Source organism: Chiroxiphia lanceolata, chromosome 9 (assembly GCF_009829145.1).
Source record: "Chiroxiphia lanceolata isolate bChiLan1 chromosome 9, bChiLan1.pri, whole genome shotgun sequence".
Taxonomy (NCBI): Eukaryota; Metazoa; Chordata; class Aves; order Passeriformes; family Pipridae; genus Chiroxiphia; species Chiroxiphia lanceolata.
The window spans coordinates 12,396,752-12,418,938 of NC_045645.1; the positions used below are offsets into that span (position 1 = coordinate 12,396,752).

The window sequence follows — 22,187 nt, forward strand, 5'->3', positions numbered from 1 at the left end:
CAGGGCAGGGCAGGGCAGGATGCTGTGTCTTCTCTCCGCTGGGTGCCCAGGCGGCCGCGCGGGTGGTGCCTTTAAGGGGCGGTCTCGGGGCGGTGCTGGCGGCGGGGCCGGTCCGGCCCGGTGCCCCCCCGGCTCCCGGAACTCTCCCGGCGCCGGCCATGGTGCGGATCGAGACCGTGAAGACCAAGCCCTACGGCGACCAGAAGCCGGGCACCAGCGGGCTGCGCAAGCGGGTCACGGTGTTCCAGAGCAATGCCCACTACACCGAGAACTTCATCCAGAGCATCCTGGCCACGGTGCCGCCCGCAGAGCGCCAGGAAGCCACGCTCGTGGTGGGGGGCGACGGCCGCTTCTACATGAGGGACGCCATCCAGCTCATCGTCCGCATCGCCGCCGCCAACGGGGTAAGGAGCCGGGATCCGGGATCCCGGAAATCGCTGGCGCTTTGCGTGTCCGCGGCATGGAAGTAACTCGGTGAGTGACAGATGAGCTGACGAGGCTGCCGCGGGCACAGTTCGCGGTGCAGGCAGGAGAACCCCCCCGGCAGCCTTTCCCCCCTTGCGGGATGTGCGGGAGCGAGCGGACATCGACCGGGGAGGAGGCAAACACCACTTTCCTCATATTCCTTCTTCCTTCGGGCTGTCGGGGGGTTTTCCAGCTGAAACGCAAACCAGTGCACAGCGTGCAGGTGGTGAGGTTTGGGAGGGGAGCGGCGTTCCCTTCCACGACACTGGGATGTGTCTCCGTGCTGGGGTTTCATCCCTGTTGCTTCATCTTGGTCCTGTCACTTGGGCAGCCCGAGGGAAGCCCAGCGGGGACCGGGATGTTGGCAGGGAGAGCTGCACTGGAGCCGAGTTTGTAAAGGGAGGCTTTTTCCTACATTTTGTGTTTTCCAAATGAAAAATATCCCCTTCTCTTGGGACACCAACATCAGCAGCAAGCATTCTTCCTCATGGACCACGAAGGAGGGAGTGGGCTAAGGTGCTCTGGGTTGGACATAGGGTAAAACCTTAGAGTTCCCTATTTCAGCTTCCCAGTGCCTCAATGACTTTAAAGATCTGACTACTTACGAAAAGAATTAGCAAATTGAGATCTCTGCCTTCTTAGGGCACAAAAAAAGCAAATAACGGGTTTATTTGGGAGGGGTTTAAGCTATGTAGAAATCTGCTTTTTTGTGATGTGTGGTTCCCTATTCCAGCATCCCTCAGCAGCACCAGCCTTGCTCTGTGCACCTCTGGAAGTGATGGATAGTGCAGCCTTCCCTGGTGGAAAAGCAGCAGACACTGGTGTATTTATCTGTTCTAGGAAGAGGTTGGACTTTGAACATGCAGCTTTCATGCCCGACAGCACACACAGACAGGATCCCTATGGATCACTGTAAATAAGCAGAATGGGAAACTTGTTCCCTGGGATAAAGTGTTTGTGCAGGTTTCTGGATGTGCACCCGGGGCCTGGCAGGATGTGGCAGCTTTCCAAGCACCGGCTTCTCCATCATCTGCACCTCAGCTCCGTCCCAGGAGTAAGGAAAGGCCTGGAGGCAGAGCCATGCTGGGCTGTGAGGAGGTGTTTTGGGAGGGTGTGCAGACACTCACGTACGTGCAGAGCTGAGCTCGCTGCCAGAGCTGCAGTGGGTCCCAAGGGGTGCCCTTGCCAACAGCAGTTTGCCTTGGAGCATTTTGTCCACATGAATTCAAAGTGCTGGGAGAAAATTTGCTCAAAGGGCAGGGAAAAATGGGAGGTGGAGGAAGAACACGTGGAAGAATATGTGGGTTAATAAAGGGACAGCAGGTAAAGCCTGAATAAGTAACCAGAGGAGGTACAGAGGGGTGATCTACAGAGTAGAGAGCTACTGAAAACTTGATGTACAGTTATTGGCTACATTTGATATAAGGCAGTGCAAGTATTGCCAAATTTAAGAAGGGCAAAACCTCAAGAAATGAGGTGACTGAAAATAGTAGTTTTTAGTAAAATTTTAATACATCTTTTTTGTGCTTACCTTCCTGTTTTGGAATGGTTAAGGGATGGTTGCTTTGTGGTTTTTCCCTGTAATTGCAAATATTAGTTCCTAGTGGTTACCACAGTGTAGTTAAGGAAGAATCTATGAAAATCCTGTTTCTTCATAGTAAATGTGAAGTAACTGGAAGTTGCCAGCCCTTCAAAGAGAAGGGTGGACAACTGCTGTTAACTGGTAAGAAAGTGTCCAACAGAACAGGGAACAGCACATGGAGACTCATTCCTGGAGCCTTTGGTTTTATCTGAGTGCTGGGGCTCTTGGAGATCTCCTGATTCCAGCAGCCAGGACTCAGGGAAGGACTCAGTGTGAGAAATGCTGAGAAATACAGAGAAAACGAGTGCTGGAAAACTGCATTTCTGGTCGTAGGGTTTAAGAGGTGATTGGATGAATACTTTAAAACCATGTGGTGTTAAGACCTGGCTGAATGATCCTCTGGAAACACAGGACAGACCTGAGGGCCACAGCTGATGATTGTTAGTTTTACAAGTAAAAAGAAAGGATGCTAAATTGAGTTTTAGTTTTGTCTCTAATTGGAGTGGTTAATATGTAACTAAGTAGTTATTTTTTACTGGCAACTCAGTTTGGAGTTGTAAAATTAAGGAATGTTTATCTTGTTTTTAAGTTTGCATTTATATAAGTAAACTGCAACAGAGGTTGTTGGGTTTGGCATCCAGCGTTGCCTCCCTGCTTTATTTTGGTCTGTGTGCCAGGTTCCCTGGATGTGATTCCCACATAGTGAGTCTGACTCTTAATTACATGAATAAAAGCTTGAAAACTCCTGTTGGAGCATTACATGTCAGTAGAATGATGGCAGTGCAACAGCTTTATTTCAAAAACAACCAAAAATGACAGAACTGAAGCTGTAAATCCAGATCTGATCATATAACCAGCACCAGGCTGATTCACTGACATTGTCACCTGCTATTCCACAAATTTACTGTGGTCTTGGTTCCTTCTTAACTAAACAGTTTTCCAAGTGCTACAAAGTAGCTGGAAGGTGTTTTGAATGCTAGGCAGTGCTTTGCATGCTAAATACTGCCTGGCTTTGTTTTACAGCTGCAGGACACAGGGATTTTATTAGAAATGCTGCTCTCTACCCTAGGAAGTTTGGTTTCCTGGCTTGGCTGCTCTTTACCTTTTTCCCCACTCAGTTATCCAGGGAAACCAAGTGTTTAAACGCTCTTTACTTGCCACTGCTCTACTTTTGGAGCTCCCTTTGTGTTGTTCTGCCATAGCCTCCAGATCAGTTCCCATTGAGATCTTTCCTTCAAGTTAGAGCTCCTGGTGTTAAAAATATCAAAATAAAGTGATCATACAGAAAGTTATTCCAAAAAGCAATCCCTGTGTACCAGAACTAGATGCAGTGATGCTGAATCCTACAAGCCAGTAAGAAAAGCCTCAATTTCTGGGCTTTCTAATGTTCCTGTTTTTCTCAGAGGCAGAAGGGGGAACTGAGGTGTGATATGTGAAGTAAGGAAATAAATACGAACTGCAGATATTTCCTGGCTGCAGATGATGGTGGATTTTAGGAGGTAGCCAATGCTGCAGCAGCTCTTACAGGTTGCAGGCTGCTGTTACACCAGCTTAGCCTCTTTCTGCCTGTAAAGTTAATTGGCTTATGCCAGTTTACAGTGGAAGGTGATTAAGGCAGTGTCAGGTTGTCCAGTTTCAGTGCCTCTTTGGAATTTTAAACTCTACACTAATGAAACTCCAGCTCAGAGACAGAGCTAAGGTGCTTTGCAGTTAATCTCTGCAAATCCAGCAGGCAGAGCTGAAATTCATCCTACAGGGATTTAACTGTAATCTCTGGGACAATGACTCTGTATAACCAGACACCTCAGCTGTGGCTGGGCTGGCAGGGCAGCAGGATGGAACCTAAAGCCTTCTCTTGGTCAAGGCAAAGTTTGGGATAGGAATTGGGCTGGAGAGCTCATCGGGATCTAGGAATGCACTGTGGGGGGTCCTGCCCACCCTGTCATGGGTCTGAGTTAGCCAATATATGGATTAATGTTTCAAGTGATGAGCTGGAACATATTTTAGGAATAAACATAAATAACATAAATATCAGTAAAAAGTGTGAAGAAGGCAGAAGTCCTAAGAAATGTAAGATGTACATACTATATATTCATAGCACAAGATGCAGAGTAACACACTAAGCAGCAGATCTGATGAGCAGAGGACAAAAACTGGTGGCAGGATCATCCAGTTATCCAGAAAAACATCATTTCTAGATTTTAAAGTCAGGCTGTGTAAATGAAACCCAGGAAATAAAGTCGCACCAGGAGCTTAAGTCCTGACCTGGGGCACCACCCTCAGAGAGGATCCAGTGTGGATGGGGGAGACACCAGCAGGAATGGCCTGAGGTCATTCTGGGGGGAAGGAGTTTCTCCCTGTGAGGGTGGTGAGGCCCTGGCACAGGTTGCCCAGAGAAGCTGTGGCTGCTCCATCCCTGGAAGTGTCCAAGGCCAGGTTGGATGCAACTTGGGATAGTGTCCCTGTCCATTGCAGGGGGTGGAATGAGATGAGCTTTAACGTCCCTTCCAACCCAAACTATTCTGGGATTCTATGAGGAGGGACAGGTGAGGCCAGTGAGGTGGGAATGACCTGAGCCAAGGGATGGGGAAGCACAGAGAGGCTGCAGGGAACAAAGTGACATCATTCTCTGGCCTGGTGAGGACAGGGCAAGAATTATAAGGTCAAATGTCGGGAGGCATTTTGGAAGCTTAAGGCTAAGGAATGGAGTGTGTTGCCTTGGGAAGGTCAAATAATCTCTGCCTGGGAAAACCTTTAAGGAGAATGGTTTGTGTAGGGTCATCCCTGCCTAAGGGGACTTTTTTGGGGTTCAGGTGCTGGTTTTTAAGAGGATTCAGGGATAGGTGCTGTCGATCAGCAGGCTGGGGCCAGAAATCCTGGAGCATTCCTGGGTCTGCTTGAGGCAAACCAGCTGGAATCCCTGCCCTTTCCCTGGTGCAGGGGCAGGAACTGGAGATAATATGCAGCTTTGGGTGTGCTTTGAAGGGCTGACCTTTGAACACAAAGTTTCTCAGTCCTGGTCACTACCCTGGACTTCCCTGGGACAAACCTGGACATGGGGGTTTCATTCCCAGCCCTGCTGGGCCCTTTCTGTGCCACCCAGTTTGTCTGCTCATTTTAACTGGGATGCAGTGCAGGAACAGAACAGTGTCTCAATTCTGGAGTGATTCATGTGGGTGTGCTGTGGAGATGGTGCCAGATAGTTTTTTGCCTCTCCATAATCTCTGCAGCAACTTCCAAAGCCGGCTTTTTAATTAACTCTTGATAGAGACAAAGTGCAGTGCAGCTGGAGCAGCACTCCTTGTATGATTAACAGGCTTGCAGTCTGTTTATTTGACTTGGGCTCCAGTTGTCCTGGCATTGCCAAATGTCACAGCCGTGGCTGCCTGGACCAGAGTTGTCCTCGGGCACAGAGTGCCAGGTTTTGGCAGCTGGTCAATGGGGTTTTTCAGGGCTCTTGGCACCCTCTTATGGCCAAAGTGCATGGACAGTGCAGGGAACTGTGCTTTTCAGAGGGCAGGAGTCAGGGGAATGGGATTCTGTCCTAAAGGAAAGTCACCAAATAAGTGTGAAGGGATTTTACTCCATTTGCTGCCTGGGATTTCGTGCTCTGTGTCTTTTGGACTAAGCACAGAAAAACGGTGTAAGGAGATGATGCCTGTCAGCAGCTGGTTGCTGTCAGAAATTCCTGCAAAGCTGGAAAAGAAGGATTGCAGCTGAACACAGCCCCACAGAGGGTACCCGGGTTTTATCTGCCCTCTGAGTGGGGGGAGTTAGTTATTTATTTTCTCTCAGTTCTTGTGTGTCTGAAGTGCAGGTCAGGAAAAGGACCCAAGCTAACAAATGTCCTGGCCTGCAGTGGGAAGGGGAGATGCCCTCACCAACCTCTGAATTCCATCAGGAACAAGAGACCCAGGAAACATGCCCATAAGGAAAAGCCCAGGGGATTGGGGTTGTTTGCTGTAGCAGAAAGGACACTCAGAGTCTATAGCCAAAGGATTTCAAGTGTGTGAGGAGTTGTCAGGAAGAGGATTATGATTTGTTTGCTGTGTCAGCTCAGGAGGACTTAAACCACTGCAAGGAAGATGTCCAGCAGATTGTAGGGAAACAATTCCAGCTGCGAGGCTGGTGATGCACTGGCACTACCTGGAGATAAAGATTTCAAGAACAAGTTATATCAGCTTTTGGGGTGTATTTGATCCAGTTCTGGAGAGGGAGCTGATGACCTGCTGAATTCCTGAATTCCTTTCCAGATGTGAGTGGTCTGTAATGATCACAGTCATCCCAGCAAAGCCTCTCAGATCACAGATTTAATGACCCTGCCCCAGTCCAAAGGTGCTCAGCATCAACCTTTGGTGACCTTTTCCACCTCTGAATCCTCTGGCAGCCTGTGATGCCCAACCCCTGACCAGTCCTGCTAGGCCAGTTAGTGGTGATTTAGATTATCCCAGCAGTGATGCAGATGTTTCAGGAAAGCCCTGGGAGCAAGTGAGCAACCCAAACCCAGGGTTGTTGTTATACTGTTCTTGTCCCTAAGCTTTCTATGCACTATTTTATATTTCATTTGACAGAATGTGTTTTACTTTATGTACACAAACATTTCACTAATGGCCAACACCCTCCTCTCCAGCTTAATCTGATTCCTCTGTCCAGTCCACATGTACTTTATTGCACACTCAAATTCCAACCTTTCATAGGCCTTTTCCCTGCCAGTAATTCCACGTGCAGTCACAGGAGCTGGGAGGTGGCCCGTGCCCTCCTCCTGTCACTTAATGCCACGACATTTCACAGGGCACCAAGTTTATCTTGAGAATAAGAAGGGAAAGAGCTCGCTTAGGCCTTTTGCTGCCAGGTGTAATTTTGGGAGCTGGATTGTGGTTTCTGGGCCACTAGAGGGAAACCTGTGCCTAGGAATTAAGGGAGTCTCAGGATGGACAAAACACAACCCAGTTCTCTCTGTATCCCAGGAAATCTTGTTGTCGGTGTAAAAGATGTGTCAGCTCATACAAATTATACAACTGGATTTTAATGTACTGATGCATAAAACAGGATCTGGGGGCCATGGGTTAGTGGTGGCCGTGGCAGTGCTGGATGAGTGGTTGGACTCAGTGATCTCAGAGGGCTTTTCCAACCTTTATGGTTCTATGATCCCTTTACCCGTTGGAAAAAAATATATCAATGGCTGGAGCAATGACAGGCTCAGCACCTCAGGAAAGAGTGTCCGAGCACCTTTGTGAATTCTCCCTGTTCAGCTGAGTACACACCTCCTGTCCCCTGCATTCATAAGGGACAGATGGAGTTGTTACAAAGTGTCTGTGCTTTAACTGCTCCAGTAACATCCATACATTGTTTCCAGCAGCTCAGACAGAGGGCTCTGAGTGTTATTGAAGCGGTTTGGAGGAAAGTCTGATTTAGAATCATAGCATAGTTTGAGTTGGGAGGGACCTTAAAGCCCACCTCATCCCACCCCTGCCATGGGCAGGGACACCTCCCACTAGACCAGGGTGCTCCTTTCCCATCCAGCCTGGCCTTGGACATTTCCAGGGGTGGGGAGTCTAGAAGCTTCCCTTCCTTCATTTACCTTCCCCATGCTCAGGAAGATGATGCTGCATAGAAGTTTCTTGGTGTCTGAGTCTCTCCTGGACATGTTTAAGCTGCTCCTAAATGAGTATCTTTACCAGATGCAGTTTTCCAAAACATTTGATGTTTTTTTGTGGTTTTAATCTCGCTGACATTTGCTGGGGTGTTCAGTTGAACCCGTTGCTCCTGTAGCTTTTCAGCTTCTCTGGGTTTTTCCCACTGTTCCTGGTGGATAACATCCCTGTGTTTGAGGAGGGAGAAGTTGGGTTGTCAGGGCAGGAGCTGCGTGAGCAAACGGGAGGTAACAGATCCGCTCCCTTCCATTTTAAGAGTGACCTTTAACTCACCAGACTTTGCTAAATAACTCCAGCAGGATCCCTCTGGAATGTTGCCTCTCAGGGACCCAGCGTGCTGGCCTGGCCTGGCACTGCCCTGTGGATCTGCTGGGCTGGCAAAAACAGCCGAGCGGGAGCTGAGCTGCTCCCGCCTCCCTGTCGTCCCTTCCCTGAGGGAGAACCACATGGATTGACACTGCTGGGCTCGGGAATGGCCAGGAGCTGTGCCTGTGGGAACCAGCAGATGGTAAAGAAGACAGAAATCCTTTCCTAGCAGCGTGGAATTGTGTGTTCTCCGGGACATTGATCCTCCCCAGCAAATGCGGGAAAGCGTCTTCAGTTACAGAAACCAGCGGCAGCTCAAGGTTCAAGGGGCTATTTTTGGGTGTCCAGCGGCTTCCCTGAACTCCTGTCTAATAGGTGGGCCAAGGCTGGGGACTAATTTTGGCATATTTTGCTTTTTAAATGCATTTGTATGAAAAAAGAACATGGAAGACGCTCCTCTGCCCGTGCTAACTGTGCCAACAGCCCCTTACAATGACCAGAAACCGGGAACCAGCGGATTACGGAAGAAGACCTTTTATTTTGAATCCAAGACGAACTATTTGCAGAACTTCTTCCAGAGTATCTTTTTTTCCATAGACCTGAGAGACCGCCAGGGATCTTCTCTGGTCGTTGGAGGTGATGGGAGGTACCTCAATAAGTCTGCAGTGGAACTGATTGTCCAAATGGCTGCTGCCAATGGGGTTGGTAAATGTTAAATCCCTAAATTCCTGTCGGTGTGTGGCTGATAAATGCAGGAAACCTTAATAAATTAGTCACTCTGAGATTTAATTTCCCCAAAGGCTTTATTCAACTGTAGGAGTTAAATTTTTAATGGAAAACCAGTTTGGTAGTACAGAAATGACTGATTTCACTCTAAGTGATGCAGTTGGGTAGAGAATACACCTGGAGAATGGAAAATAAATACTGCTTGGTGTTTGTGTGTTCTTGGTTTGGGGTTTGACAGCCCCAGGCTGTTGGCACTTGGATTTTGTAGCCTTTCCATGAGAATATAAATCCCTAATATTATTCAGAAATGAAGTTACAAGGAGAGCCACAGAGTGGCAAAGGAAAAGGTAAAACATGGTTGTTTCTTTCTCACCATATATAAGTTGTGATAAATACTCCAAGAGCCTTTGAAAATTGAGATGAGGGTGAGGAAGTGAGTGGCAACCTTTATGTGGATTTCAGTTGTGCTGGAATTCTGTGTTTTGGAAGCAGGACAGGCTTGTCTGTTTGTGGTGGATCATGATTCATGCACTGCAAGGCTCTTGGGCTTTGGGGTTTTGTATCTGTTTTCTTCTGCTTTTTAAGAAGAAAAGGCTCTGCTGTCTGTTCTGGATCTCTTGTTATTCCGAGAGACCTGGATCTTGGGAATTTTAGGTGTTCTTTATTTCCTGTGTGCATCTTAGTGGGCTCTCAGTAAAACCAGGGTGGAAATGTTGCCTGGATTGCTCTGAGGGGCTGTAACCCAAAATTGCTGCACCAAGTGGGTCTGTTTTGAGAATTCCATGACAGGTGTTTCTCTAGTCTTAGGTTTTTCTCAGAAGAAATTCCAGAGAATCCAAAAGAATTAAGTGTAAATTTTTCAGCACATTGTTGCCATAAGCAACCTTTTCCAGTGGTTACCACAAGGGATTGAGCATTGGATGGGTGGGAAATGACAGCTGAAAACCTCTGGAAGCCAAGGAGGGCCCTAAATCAGAGAGCAGCTCGTATGGAGACAAGTGTTTCTTCCTTTCTTTCCTCACTGTGGGGATGAAAAGCTGCATTCAGGTGTGTGGGGAGGACCAGGAGCTCTCCTGTCTGGTGTGGGAGGGAAAATCCCTTGTTTTGCCAGTCCTCTGCAGCATCCCTTGAGCTGCTGCAGAACACAGAGGTGCTGCAGAATGTGACCCTCAAAGGGAAACTGGGGAACAAGAGGTGAAGTTTTGCAGAGGAGCTTCCTGGAGGTCCCATGAATTCTTGGGGAAACTGGAGGAGCAAAATTTGGAGGCTGGAATAAAGCACAGGACAAGGTGTGCTGGTGACTAAAGCACAGATCAAGCAGTGCTGGCTTTGGCTGAGAATGGGGAAAAGCAAACCCTGTGCAGGTTGGGCCACTTCAAATGAAAACCCGGGAGGGCTCCACCATGAGCTGCTGTCCCACAAGCTCCCCCCATGAACAGGGCCTCACCTTGGGGTCCTAAACTGCTGTTTCATATTTATGCTTATTATTTGCTGGAGGTGCAGATCTTTGAGCAGCTGGTCTCTGACAGCTATACCATGCACTAACTGATGGGCAGGAGGCTGGGGCTTAGCACCTGACAGTGCCAGGGGCCCGGAATCACACTCATCCCGTGCCCTTGGCCCAGCTCCCACCGCGGGCCTGCAGTCGGGAACACTCCTCCTGATCCCTGCTTTATCTTGTGTTTGAATGGAATCCCTACTCTTTTCTCTTTCTGTTCTCTGATCTCAGCTGATGCAGAGTCTGGTGTGTTTTTAAATCTCTGTCACCTCATTTGGGGGCTGTGTTGAGGAGCGTGTTCTGTCAGGGAAATTCATCCTCTGCTTTATTGCGTGGACTCCAGCAACTGGATTCTGATTGTATGTCTCAGCACATTGCTCCGGATGCAATCTCAGTGAGCTTACTGAATTAATGGGAAGGAGATGTGTAAGTCACTGGAAGAACCTGCAGCTGGTCCCATGGGAGCAGCTGTGATGTCCAGTTTCTGTGCTGTTTTGGCTTCTCTCTGTCCCATTGTGTGTTTGGAAACCAAAGTTTGAGGTCACAGCCAGAGGGGTTGGTTGGTTTTTGGTGTTGTTTGGAGACAACTAAACAACATAAAAACAGGGACAACTGGAGAGCTCAGCCCTCCAGTGCACCATGTCCACCTGAGCTGCAGCATTCCTGAAGGAAAATGCTCCAAAGGCACAACAGTGTGGGGTTGGATGCACCATGGAGAGCTTGGAGGCCTCCCAGGAACAAGGGTGCCTCTGCCATCCATGCACCTCCAGGGCTCTGGTTTACCTGTTGCTGGCATTTGGGGTTTGGTGGATTTGGCATTTGGGATTTGAGCCTCACAGGAGTTTGTTTTGCTGTTCCATCCCCAGATCGGGCGCTTGGTCATCGGGCAGAACGGGATCCTGTCCACCCCGGCCGTGTCTTGCATCATCCGGAAGATCAAGGCCATTGGGGGCATCATTCTGACAGCCAGCCACAACCCTGGGGGGCCCAGCGGGGACTTTGGCATCAAATTCAACATTGCCAATGGAGGTGAGGGCCCTTGGCCCCTTATTTGCTTAATTTGTTTGGTTGTTTCTCAAGTTGACCCCAAAGAACCCAATTTCTGCTTTAATATCACAGAGATCCAGTGCCCTGATCTGTGGGTTTCCCTAAACAGAGCAAACCTGGATGCTCATACTCTGGGATTCCCAGCCCTGGGTCTTTCCTGAACTCCTGAAGTACATCCCTCTTTTACCACCTTCCCCCTTGGCCATTTTCTCTCCCAGGTCCTGCTCCTGAAGCCATCACGGATAAAATTTTCCAAATCAGCAAGAAAATTGAGGAGTATGCCATCTGCCCAGATCTCCAGGTGGATTTGAGCACCATTGGGAAGCAGCAGTTTGACTTGGAGAACAAATTTAAACCCTTTACAGGTAAACAAGTGTTCTTCCTTTTGGAAAGGACGAGGAAATTTGGTTTGTCTGAGGACAGACATGGCCATTCTGATCCCTCCTTCTCATCCATTGGATAATCCAAGAAGGACATTGCTCCTGCATCCTGATATTTATTTTTTTTTGTTTGCCCTGCATCTTACCTTGTGTAGATCAGTTTCTGTCCTACAAAAGTTTCCACTTCAGTGGGAAAATCTCAATCCATCAAACTTCTCTAAAATCAAAGGCTGTTTTATCTGCAAAGCAAACTTGTACTTGAAAACAGACACCTCTGAGTTACAGTGCATTTTCCCGATTAAAAATATAGTGTTTAATCTTGTAACTGATTTTTTCCACGGTTTCACAAATAAAAGGTCTCCCCGTGAGTGGGAAAACTGTTATATTTCATATGTGATTTCTGTCAGTCAGCAGTGAAATATGAAAATGCGTTAAAAAAAGACTTTTGAAAAAATACTGCGAGTATTTTTTTACCGTCTCCTGGTGACTTGTGCTGATTAAAAAATAAATTAAAAGATGATAAAAGTTGGTATTTCTCTCAGTCCCCATTTATGTAGTGGGATTTTTATGTTAATGAGGTTTTTATATTGCCTGTTGGCTGCAAAGGTGCAGCTATTTTGAACTATTAAGTTCACAATTCCCATTGACTTTGGTGGAATTAAAGATCTGATTTTATATACATATATCTATATATTCCCCTTTTCCCTTAATCCCTCTCTCCAGGCAAGAGAAGTGGGACTGAGCCTCTTGGGAGTCATAGCTGGGAACAGAATTTTCCTTAAGGATTTTGTTGGTCCATTTGTCTGTGACCTGATTAGCAGTGAGAACCTGTAATTAAATTCTTAATTTGGCACCATTATTCCCATCTTTATCAGCTGATCCTGTGGGATGTGGGAGGCTTTGTGCTGAGGCCTGGCCGTGCGCTCTGAGGATGCTCAGCACAGCAACAAGGACTTTTGTAACAAAGATTTCAGACTCTGAGAGTTGCTGTCTGCTCCCTTTTCTTTTCCAGTGGAAATTGTGGACTCTGTGGAAGCTTATGCCAACATGCTGAGGAATATCTTTGACTTCAGTGCATTAAAGGAGCTGCTTTCAGGGAAAAACCACCTCAAGATCCGCATTGACGCCATGCACGGAGGTACCCCGGGTGGGCTTGGGGCATTTTAGGGAGCTGGGTGTCCCAGGGGCTTTCCTACCTCCTTCAGAGAGAGAGATTTTACTGAAATTTATATCCATCACTTGTAAGTTTGATTTTTGTTTTGTAGCATCCTGGATTTTTCTTCTTGCAAGCAAACTTTTTATGCCTTATGTTATTTTCTTTTGTCAAATATTGTATTTTGGGGGTAGGAATGAGATGATAACTTTGAGATCCCTTCCAACACAAACCATTCTAGGGTTCTGTGAAATGTTTGGGCTTGGGAATTGCTCCAGGGTAGAGGTATTGGTGGAGTTTGGGGAGTGCTGGAGGGCTCACATGTGTCAGTCAGCACTTGAGAGACAGAGGACGAAGCTGTGATCAAAGCTACCCTGACTTCACATCTGTCAGTGTCCCATGGAGGTCACAGCAATTAGGCAAAGATGTGCCCATAGAGGTTTGAGTACAAAAATGAGACCATTAGACCGATTTATATAATTTAATGTATCGGCCAAACTTGTGAGTCCCTTTCACAGACGTCATTGGGAGCACCCTGGCTTTCTAGGCACCTTGTTCCTCTTGTCTCGAGATCTATGGAGCTCCTGTGCTTTAGGACCCCAGCCCACACAAACTGACCATCCTATGGGAGCTCCTGTGCTTTAGGACCACAGCCCACACAAACTGACCATCCTATGGGAGCTCCTGTGCTTTAGGACCACAGCCCACACAAACTGACCATCCTATGGGAGCTCCTGTGCTTTAGGACCACAGCCCACACAAACTGACCCAGCCTGAGCAGCCCAGGGGTGGGTGATGTGGCTGGTGTGGAGCTGACCAAGGGCAGAGATAACTTGTTTCTCTCCATGTTTTGCTGTGACAGTTGTGGGCCCTTATGTGAAAAAGATCCTGTGTGAGGAGCTGGGAGCCCCAGCAAACTCAGCTGTGAACTGCACCCCACTGGAGGACTTTGGGGGCCACCACCCTGACCCCAACTTAACCTACGCTGCCGACCTGGTCCAGACCATGAAGACGGGAGAGTATGACTTTGGAGCTGCCTTTGATGGAGATGGGGTAAATGAGCTGATCTCTGGTCACTTTTAGGCCTTCTAATCAGCTATGGGAGACTGATGCTCAGCTGATTTTAAGCAGAGGACGAAGGCAAAGCTCTTTTCTCTCCCTCTGTAGTCTTGCATGGAAGTGAACCACTTGCTGCATTTTGTCACCTGGGCAATAGCTGGCTACTGTACCAATAAAGAAACCCAAACTGCATTTAAATAACTTTAAAGGCTGTGAAAAACCAGCAGGAAGGTGAAACACTATCCAGGTGTTTCAAAGCTCTGTTTTTATTCCAGTGCAGTCAGAAAATCCCTGGGAGTTGTTGGGTTTATGAGCAACTCTTGTGCTGAGCAGGGAGCAGAGCTGTTCCCCTCTTGTCCTCCTCAGGATCGCAACATGATCCTGGGAAAACACGGCTTCTTCGTGAACCCCTCCGACTCTGTGGCCGTCATCGCTGCCAACATTCTCTGCATCCCGTACTTCCAGCAGACTGGAGTCCGTGGATTTGCCCGGAGCATGCCCACCAGCGGGGCCCTCGACAGGTACCAGCTGTACAGGTGGGAGGGGGGAGGGATCCCTGTCCCTTTTTTGGGATTCAACACATCTCTGTAGTGGGGAGCAGAGCTGGGCTGTGCTCTTGGCTCTTTCTCTTCTCTACAGATAAGTCCAAACAAATGACTCTTTTTTTTCCCTTAAATTTTATAGTGCTAATTTGTTAAATGTTTGGAGATCCATAACTTAAAGTTGCTTTAGAAGAGCTGTGTGTTTGTATCTGTTCTTTAAATGCACATCCCACCCATTTTCCAAATGTTACACTGGGATAAAATAGAGGATAAACCCCCAAAGCAGTGGCATTCCCTGCCTGCAGTGTCACCCCAAGGGAGAGGCTGATACTGCAGCATCTCACATGGGAGCACCAGGAATCCAGCTGGGATGTGACTTGGCCTTCTTACCTTTGCAGGGTGGCCCAGGCTACAAAGATCGCTCTGTATGAGACTCCAACAGGCTGGAAGTTCTTTGGAAACCTGATGGATGCAAACAAACTGTCTCTGTGTGGAGAGGAAAGTTTTGGAACTGGTAAGTCAGCATTCCTGGGATCACCCAGGATGGTGTCAGTTCCTCCTGTTAGTTCTTTATTCTTTATAGCTTGGGATTTCTCTTTCATCTGTACTTGTTAATGCTTCTAAAATAATAAAATATGAAAAAAGGCTTGGAAGAATCAGTGTGGAAAAAACCAGTGCTGAAGGTTTTGTGAGGCAGGAGCCAGTTCTCCCTCAGTCCTTCAGGAAGGCACGTGGAGATATGCAGGAAGTTTGAGGGCCTCTTTACTAGTCCGGTCATTGAGTCTGTGGGGATTAACTGCAATGTTAAATGTATTTTTCAACTCTTGGTGGCCAGGAAAGCCTTCTAAATGTTTTCATTTCTGGAAAGAAATATGGTTTGGAGCATGGAGTTTTATTAGGGAAGGTTTCAGGTCACTATTAAATCTCTGAGCTTAATAGGGCCCTCATTTTCCTGTTCTGAAAACAAGGTATGATTTATAAAGTTTAAATTAACACTTGCCTTTGAACAGTCTAAGCAAGTTATTGGGTTACTGAGAAACAAAGTGAACATCACAAGGAATTTCTAGGGGTGTGCACGTGACACACAACTGTTATTTGTGCAGGGAAGTTGAAGGGAGCAGGTTTTGCTCCACATTGGAGCAGCATGTGCAGGACACTCAGAATTCCTGGGAGACCTCAGCAGTTTCTGAGCTCTCCCATGGCATCTACCACATGGTGTTAACATCCTGACTGTGGAAAAGGCACCTAATTCCTGCACAAAGGCTGAGTCTTACCTGGTCTGAATTCTCTTGAGATCTTGTTTTCCCTGTTCTCTTGGGACCTCTGGTGGGATATGCAAGGCACAGGGTCTTGAGGGAATTCAGGGTGGATGATTTCCCACTCAAACCTTGTGTGTTTTTCATTCCACCACCTTTTAACCTGTGCATGGGTGCCTTAAATCCCCAAATGCCTGAGGTGAAGTGCTTTGTGGAGCTGGGGTGCACAGCTTGACAGGAAAGGATTCCCCCAGCTTCCCTGTGCCTGAGGAAGGGGATCCCAGGCTCTGGGTGAAAGCAGAGGGCTGTGGGGCTGAGCAGTCCTCAGTGGCAATATTTTTGCAATCATATGCTATTCTGATACACTGGATTTGGCCTCAGGTTGGAAGGAAAGGGGAATTTCAGGAAACGTGGTATCTGTGTAAAGAAACATTGAAGGAAATTGTGAGTAAAGATTTTGGAGTGCCTGAGTGATTTCAGCATGTGCTGAGTTTATATCCCGGACCTTGGCTAATGAGAGGGCACTGGTGCTTCAGGAAATAAATCAAACCAAAAACCAGCAAATGCTTTTCCACATTCCTGGAGCTGCTGATGGGATATTGTCCGGGATGAGCAGCTCTCTAAAACTGTTGTATGAGCAACAAGCTCCCAGTTTCTCTCCATCCCCCAACAGGGAAGTGACTCCATCCCAAATAAAAGTGACTGATTCCATTTGCAGCAGGGGCTGAGGGAGAGGTTTGGGATTTTGGCCAGACAGCATCAAATCCAAGTGGCTGGGGGCTGCAGCAGTCTGGGGAGACAGAAAGAGCCTGGGAGTGCTGGGCTCCCCCCACAGTGCAAAGGGTGTTTGTCCACCTGGCAAATGCACTTAGGAATGAAAAGGGGTGAGGAAGGTTGGCTGATAGGAAGTTAATGAGGAGTTGTTTGGAGCTGGACAGAATGTGAGTGTTGAAGGGGAGAGAGGTGAAGGAGCAGCCAAATAGATCCAGTAAAAATTGAAACAAACTGTGACCTGGTGGGACTGGAGTCCAGGAGCAATTAGAGTAATGCAACATGACAGAATTCCTTCTTGCTTCCTTGGGTATTTTATTCCAGCCATAAGCTGATACATCACATGGGACTGGTGTTTATTTAGCATTCCTCTCCATCACCTCTGCCCAGCTCTCTCCTCCCTCAGGGACCGTGGGGATAATTTATCGCTGTGTCCACAATAGTGGGATTTGTGCAAAGCTCCACCTAACCCATGCCCTGCCCCCAGCCCTTTCCCAGAGGATCCCCACTCTGGCACTCCTGGAGAGGGTGACATGGCATCTCTGGAGTGCTCTCTGCATTAGCTCCTTGGGATTCATTAATACCTGTTTGGATGTTTCCCAGAGTGGAAAGGCGAGAACTTTGCAGCTGTGGAGCATAGCATGAGCTGACGAGGCAGGAGCCCCGAGGGTGGGTTAGGGGTGTTCTGGGCCACTAGATCCCATTTCATTTGGGTGCTCAGGGTGCTGTGTAAGGTCCAGCCCCTCTCAGATTTCCTGTGTGTTCCCAGCCCCCTGCTGTGCTCCCAGGCAAGGCTGGGCTGGGCTCTGGTGGCTTCCTGCTCTCTGTGCAGTGCCAGCTTTGGTGGAATCAGGAATGAGAGGCAACAGGCACAAACAGGCCCAGGAACTTCCACCTGGACATGAGGAAGAACTTTTTTCCTGTGCGGTGACCAAGCAGTGAACAGGTTGTCCAGAGAAGGTGCAGAGTTTCCCTTACTGGAGATAGTGAAAAACCTGGATGCAACCCTGTGCCATGTGCTCTGGGGTGACCCTGCTGGAGCAGGGAGGTCAAACCAGATGACCCACTCTGGTCCCATCCAACCTGAACTGTCCTCTGGTTCTGTGAATCCTCCTCTATCCAAAAGGGGGGTTTTCCAGCCTCTCCGTGCCTGGTGTGTGGGAGCTCTCCTGGTCTCCACAGGTGGATGGAGTCTCTCCTTGCCCTGCTATTTTCCAGCCCCATGGCCAGTGCTCTCTGACCTGCTGCTCCTCTCCCCGTTCTGGGCTAATTCCAGAGTTGCTGGGGTTTGGTTCCCCAGGAGGGCTGACATTTGTCCTGGTGCTGGGCCAGGATTTGTGCTGATCCCAGTGTGCTGCTTGGCAGACAGAACGTGGCAGCTGCTCAGGAGCTTGATGTTCTTCCTGAGCTGCTCCTCTGCATTTGCCTTTTTTTTTATTTGATGACCTTTTTACTGTGCATTCCCCGTTCCTTCCTTGGGAACAGAGTTGAGGATCTGTGAACAATGAGAGTGTGTGTGTTGAAAGGCGCCGAATGTTTTACTTGGGCTGTAGCTGAAAGCAGATGATGTCCTGCCCCGTTCTAATGATGCAGCCCGGATGGAGCTGTGGGAATGCCTTCCATTTGGGAGCCTGTAGTGCTGCCAGATGGATGCAGGAGAGGAGACAAGGTAGGTGAAAGGAGTGGGAGCTGTGTTTGTGCTGTTCCCTCCACAGGCTCCGACCACATCCGGGAGAAGGACGGGCTGTGGGCTGTGCTGGCCTGGCTGTCCATCCTGGCCACCCGCAAGCAGAGCGTGGAGGACATCATGAAGGACCACTGGCAGAAGTATGGCAGGAACTACTTTACCAGGTGGGAAAAGTGCTTCCAACACCTCACACTTCCTTCTGTCCCGTGTCCAACCCTCCAGGTCACAGCCAAAGCACTGATGGCACTGGTGTGTCACCGTGGGGCTGCTCCTGCCCCGGGGCACTTGCTGCTTCTCTCACAGTAATTTAAAACTCCCCGAGCAGTTTGTAACACACGTGGGTTACACGGAATGGGATTCACTAGAACCCTTCACCGTGTCCAGCTTAGGGTTGTTATTCTAGACATAAATCTGGTATTAAAGTCTGCCCAGGCTGTACATGTTATACATGCAAAGAATCTTTTTTTTTAATGATTTTTTTTTTTCCTTTCAAGTTCAGTTCAGTATGTTGGGCTCTTGAGAGCCCAAATCAGCAGCAAATTTTTGATACCTTCAGTGACAGCAGTATCTTGTGGAATGGCAGCTCCCAGGCTGTTACTTACCTGGATGAGTTTCTGTCCAGTCCCAAAATACTCCAATTTAAGCTGCAGTACACATGGAATATGGAAAGGGAAGGAGTGAGAACCAGCCTGCACACAAGCAGAGGTGGGAATGTCACCTGGAGTGAAAGCATTAGGCAGAAATCTTTCAGCTTGGAAGACCTACATGAAAATTCCCTCTCAAATTGCCAAATGAAAGAATTGGCCTTTTTATTTTTTTTCTTCTTCCTTCTTTTTCTCCCCACACCGCAAAGGCAGCACACACCTGAGGCATGGAGACCTGGGGGGAAATGCCAAAGTCTGGGATAAAAAGGCAGCCTTTTAGCACTCGAGGTGTCTGCAGAGCACACTCAGTGCAGGAGTGGGCGGGTCAGCAGGCAAATAAAGTGGCACAAATCCCACTGGCACTCGGAATACAGAGTCTAGGATCCCTTATGTGCTCCAGCCACTCTCTGCTGTCTCTCAAAGCTGTCAGTGGGATGTTGTCCTGGTGCAGTCACAGTTTCAGGGGATGCAGATGAGGGTGTTCAGCTGTGTCTGTGAGGGGCCTGCTGAGATGCTGTCGGCAGAATTACAGCAAATTCCTGGCAGGAGTTGGAGCCTGGCCCTGGATCTGTAACACACCCAGTGTGAGACAGCACTTTGTGCTTCCATTTCCTGACCCCAGCTGCTGCAGTGTATCCCAGGAGTCTGTGTTGGATGGAGCTGTAGTGCTGCACACAGACTCTCCTCTCTTTTCATAGAATCCCAGACTGGTTTGGGTTGGGAGAGACCATAAAGCTCATCTCATTCCACCCCCTGCCATGGGCAGCGACACCTTCCACTATCCCAGGTTGCTCCAAGCCCCATCCAACTTGGCCTTGAACACTTCCAGGGATAGGGCAGTCACAGCTTCTCTGGGCAACCTGTTCTGGTGCTTTTTATGTGCCTTTTCTTCCCGTGCTCCCCTGCAGTGTGGGAGCAGGGGACATCCTCAGTGCAGAAGGCAGAAGTCAAAAAGGGCATCCCAAACCACAAGTGCCCACTGCACCCTCCCCTCCCTGACCTGTGTTGGTGCCTGGTGCAGGTATGACTATGAGGAGGTGGATGCAGATGCAGCCAACAAAATGATGAAGGATTTGGAGGCGGTGATGTTCGACCGCTCCTTCGTGGGGAAGCAGCTGTCGTGTGGGGACAAGGCCTACACGGTGGAGAAGGCTGATAACTTTGAGTACAACGACCCTGTGGATGGAAGTGTCTCCAAAAACCAGGTGGGCACAGGAGTGTTTTCTTTGTGTCCATTTTTATGGAATAGCAGTGGGTTGGGAATGTTGTCTGTGGCGGCTTTTGTTTCCAGGCATGTGCTGAGGTAGGAACCTCCCAGCAGCAACATGCTTTGTGTTCAGGAGCTCTGGCAAGTTCTCCAGCATGGGGTAGGAGAGACAGTAATCCTTGTGGGAATAGGGAGAGAGTAACAAAAGAGCCTTCTGTGGCTCCCTGAAGAGGAGGAGCACAGGGATGGTGCAGGCTGGGCATAGCCACACTGGCTCTCATGGAAAATACCTTGGATACCCAAGAGCTGAGAGGCTCTTCCCTCTCTCCTCCCTGCCCAGGGCTTGCGGCTCATCTTCTCCGATGGCTCCCGGATCATCTTCCGGCTGAGCGGCACCGGCAGCGCGGGAGCCACCGTGCGGCTCTACATCGACAGCTACGAGAAGGATGCACAGAAGATCCATCAGGATCCACAGGTGAGTGTGGAATCCCAGCTGGATGCAGCTGTACTTAAGGTGGCACTGACCTGTTCTGTAATGAGTTCAGTATGTGTTCTTTACAGCTTAAAAACGCTGCTGTGCTCTTGGAGGCACGGGAGGAAAAGAATCCTCCTCTTATATTTAGGTTGAGGACAGATGTCAGGAAAAGGTTCTTTCCTCACAGGGTGGTTGGGCACTGAACAGGCTCCCCAGGGCAGTGGTCACAGCACCAAGGCTGCCAGAGCTCAGGGAGCGTTTGGATGATACTCCCAGGGACAGGGGGGGTTGTTGGGGTGTCTGTGCAGGGCCAGGAGTTAGACTGATGACCCTGAAGGGTCCCTTCCAGCTCAGCCTATTCTGTGATTCTATATTCACCAGTAAACACTCTGTGAGCTCTTTGTGCACAACTTGCTGTGCCACTGTTGACAAACAGACTAAGAATCCCACATTCTGAGAGGAACAAACTGAACTCAGGATTTCCCTGTCCTCTGCCATCGTGCAACAGAGTTTGGGATATGGCACAGCGAGGGTGGCAGCAGCAACACTGGAGCTAAGCTTGGGATTCCTTTCTGAGCACTGCATCCCTCTCACTGGTCCCACAGCTCCTGTGAGCCCAAACTAGTCCTTTGGTCAGCAGAGCTGAGCTTTGGGTGTCCCGGGCTGAGCCCAGGTGCCCACAAGGGAAGGCTGGACATGGCATGTGAGAGCTCCATGTGCTGCAGTAGTTCTGAGCCATCTCTCTCCTCCCTGCAGGTGATGTTGGCCCCTCTCATCTCCATTGCACTGAAGCTCTCCCAGCTCCACGAGCGAACTGGCCGCACCGGGCCCACCGTCATCACATAGAGCGGCACCGCCGCTGGATGCACGCAGGGAAGGAGGTCAGCCCACCTGCCCTTGTCCCACCTGTCACTGAGAGAGGAATGTTCATTTTATCCTTGTAATTAAGAACACTATTTTGCTGCTAAGGATAGACAATAATAAACCCCAGCCCTCAGCACCCCGTGTTGTGTTGCTGTGCTGCTTCTCTGTGTCCCCGTGGGTTATGTGTGGTGCTCGTTAGACAACCTTTGGGTCAGCACATAGACTCTTGGCTTTTCCTTAAACAAAAGCCACTAGGAATAACAAAAAGTCTACATTTTTCAATATTCAGAGGTTTTTTTCCTGTAGTGAAAACTTTCCTGGAAAAGAAGCACAAATACTTTTTGGTAATACACAGTCTTTTAATCAGCCATGGCTGTGTATTAAAGCTGAGTATTTTTCACTCAGGTGGATTTTCCCTTTTAAACACCAGTTATGAAAATGAATCTCTATTTTCTTTCTGTGTGAGAAACCCCCCAACAAACCCTCCATGCAGAAATGAGCATTGCAGGCCACAGTCACTGCTCAGGGCTCTTTTATTTGCCCACATAGCGGCTCCCGAAAAGATGGTTTTGATGAGCTTGTTTGATTGAATGTGGACAGTAAGAGCCTTGGAATAATCAGATTTGCAGGCATTAATGTGCAATGTCTTATCCAAGGGCACAGAGAGGGTCACTTTGGAGACAGGTGTAGCTGTTTGATGTCAGCTGTGTGAAAACAATGTAAAGCTGCGATTGTTAAACACTCAGAGGGACCACAGAATTCAGATTTGCACCAATGAGCATCTGATTTGATTATAAAGAACAACTGGAATTGCAAATAATGGAGTTTGTAAATTGTGTTAGTGCCCTAAAGCTGCTCCATAAAATGATCT

General features: G+C 48.6%; 1 protein-coding gene across 2 annotated transcripts; it reads left to right on the forward strand.

The window, feature by feature from the left end:
* Positions 1–38: 38 nt before the first annotated feature.
* Positions 39–21,455, forward strand: PGM1 (phosphoglucomutase 1). Of its 2 annotated transcripts, none has more exons than XM_032696969.1 (11): positions 39–404; positions 11,098–11,260; positions 11,497–11,643; positions 12,671–12,796; positions 13,674–13,864; positions 14,237–14,391; positions 14,811–14,926; positions 18,155–18,290; positions 19,792–19,975; positions 20,318–20,452; positions 21,209–21,455. In XM_032696969.1, the coding sequence occupies exons 1-11, from the start codon at positions 159–161 to the stop codon at positions 21,296–21,298; spliced, it is 1,689 nt and encodes a 562-aa protein (XP_032552860.1). In that variant the 5' UTR covers positions 39–158; the 3' UTR covers positions 21,299–21,455. The 2 variants fall into 2 exon arrangements, with proteins under 2 accessions (XP_032552860.1, XP_032552859.1); XM_032696968.1 differs by lacking the exon at positions 39–404 and adding an exon at positions 8,265–8,708.
* Positions 21,456–22,187: the final 732 nt, after the last annotated feature.

Bases quoted from the DNA above. Each gene is read 5' to 3' on its own strand.
- PGM1 (XM_032696968.1), top strand. From the start codon at position 8,451: ATGGAAGACGCTCCTCTGCCCGTGCTAACTGTGCCAACAGCCCCTTAC. The intron at 14,927-18,154 runs GTAAGTCAGCAT...TTCCCTCCACAG, and splicing joins AGAGGAAAGTTTTGGAACTG to GCTCCGACCACATCCGGGAG. The intron at 18,291-19,791 runs GTGGGAAAAGTG...TGCCTGGTGCAG, and splicing joins GGCAGGAACTACTTTACCAG to GTATGACTATGAGGAGGTGG.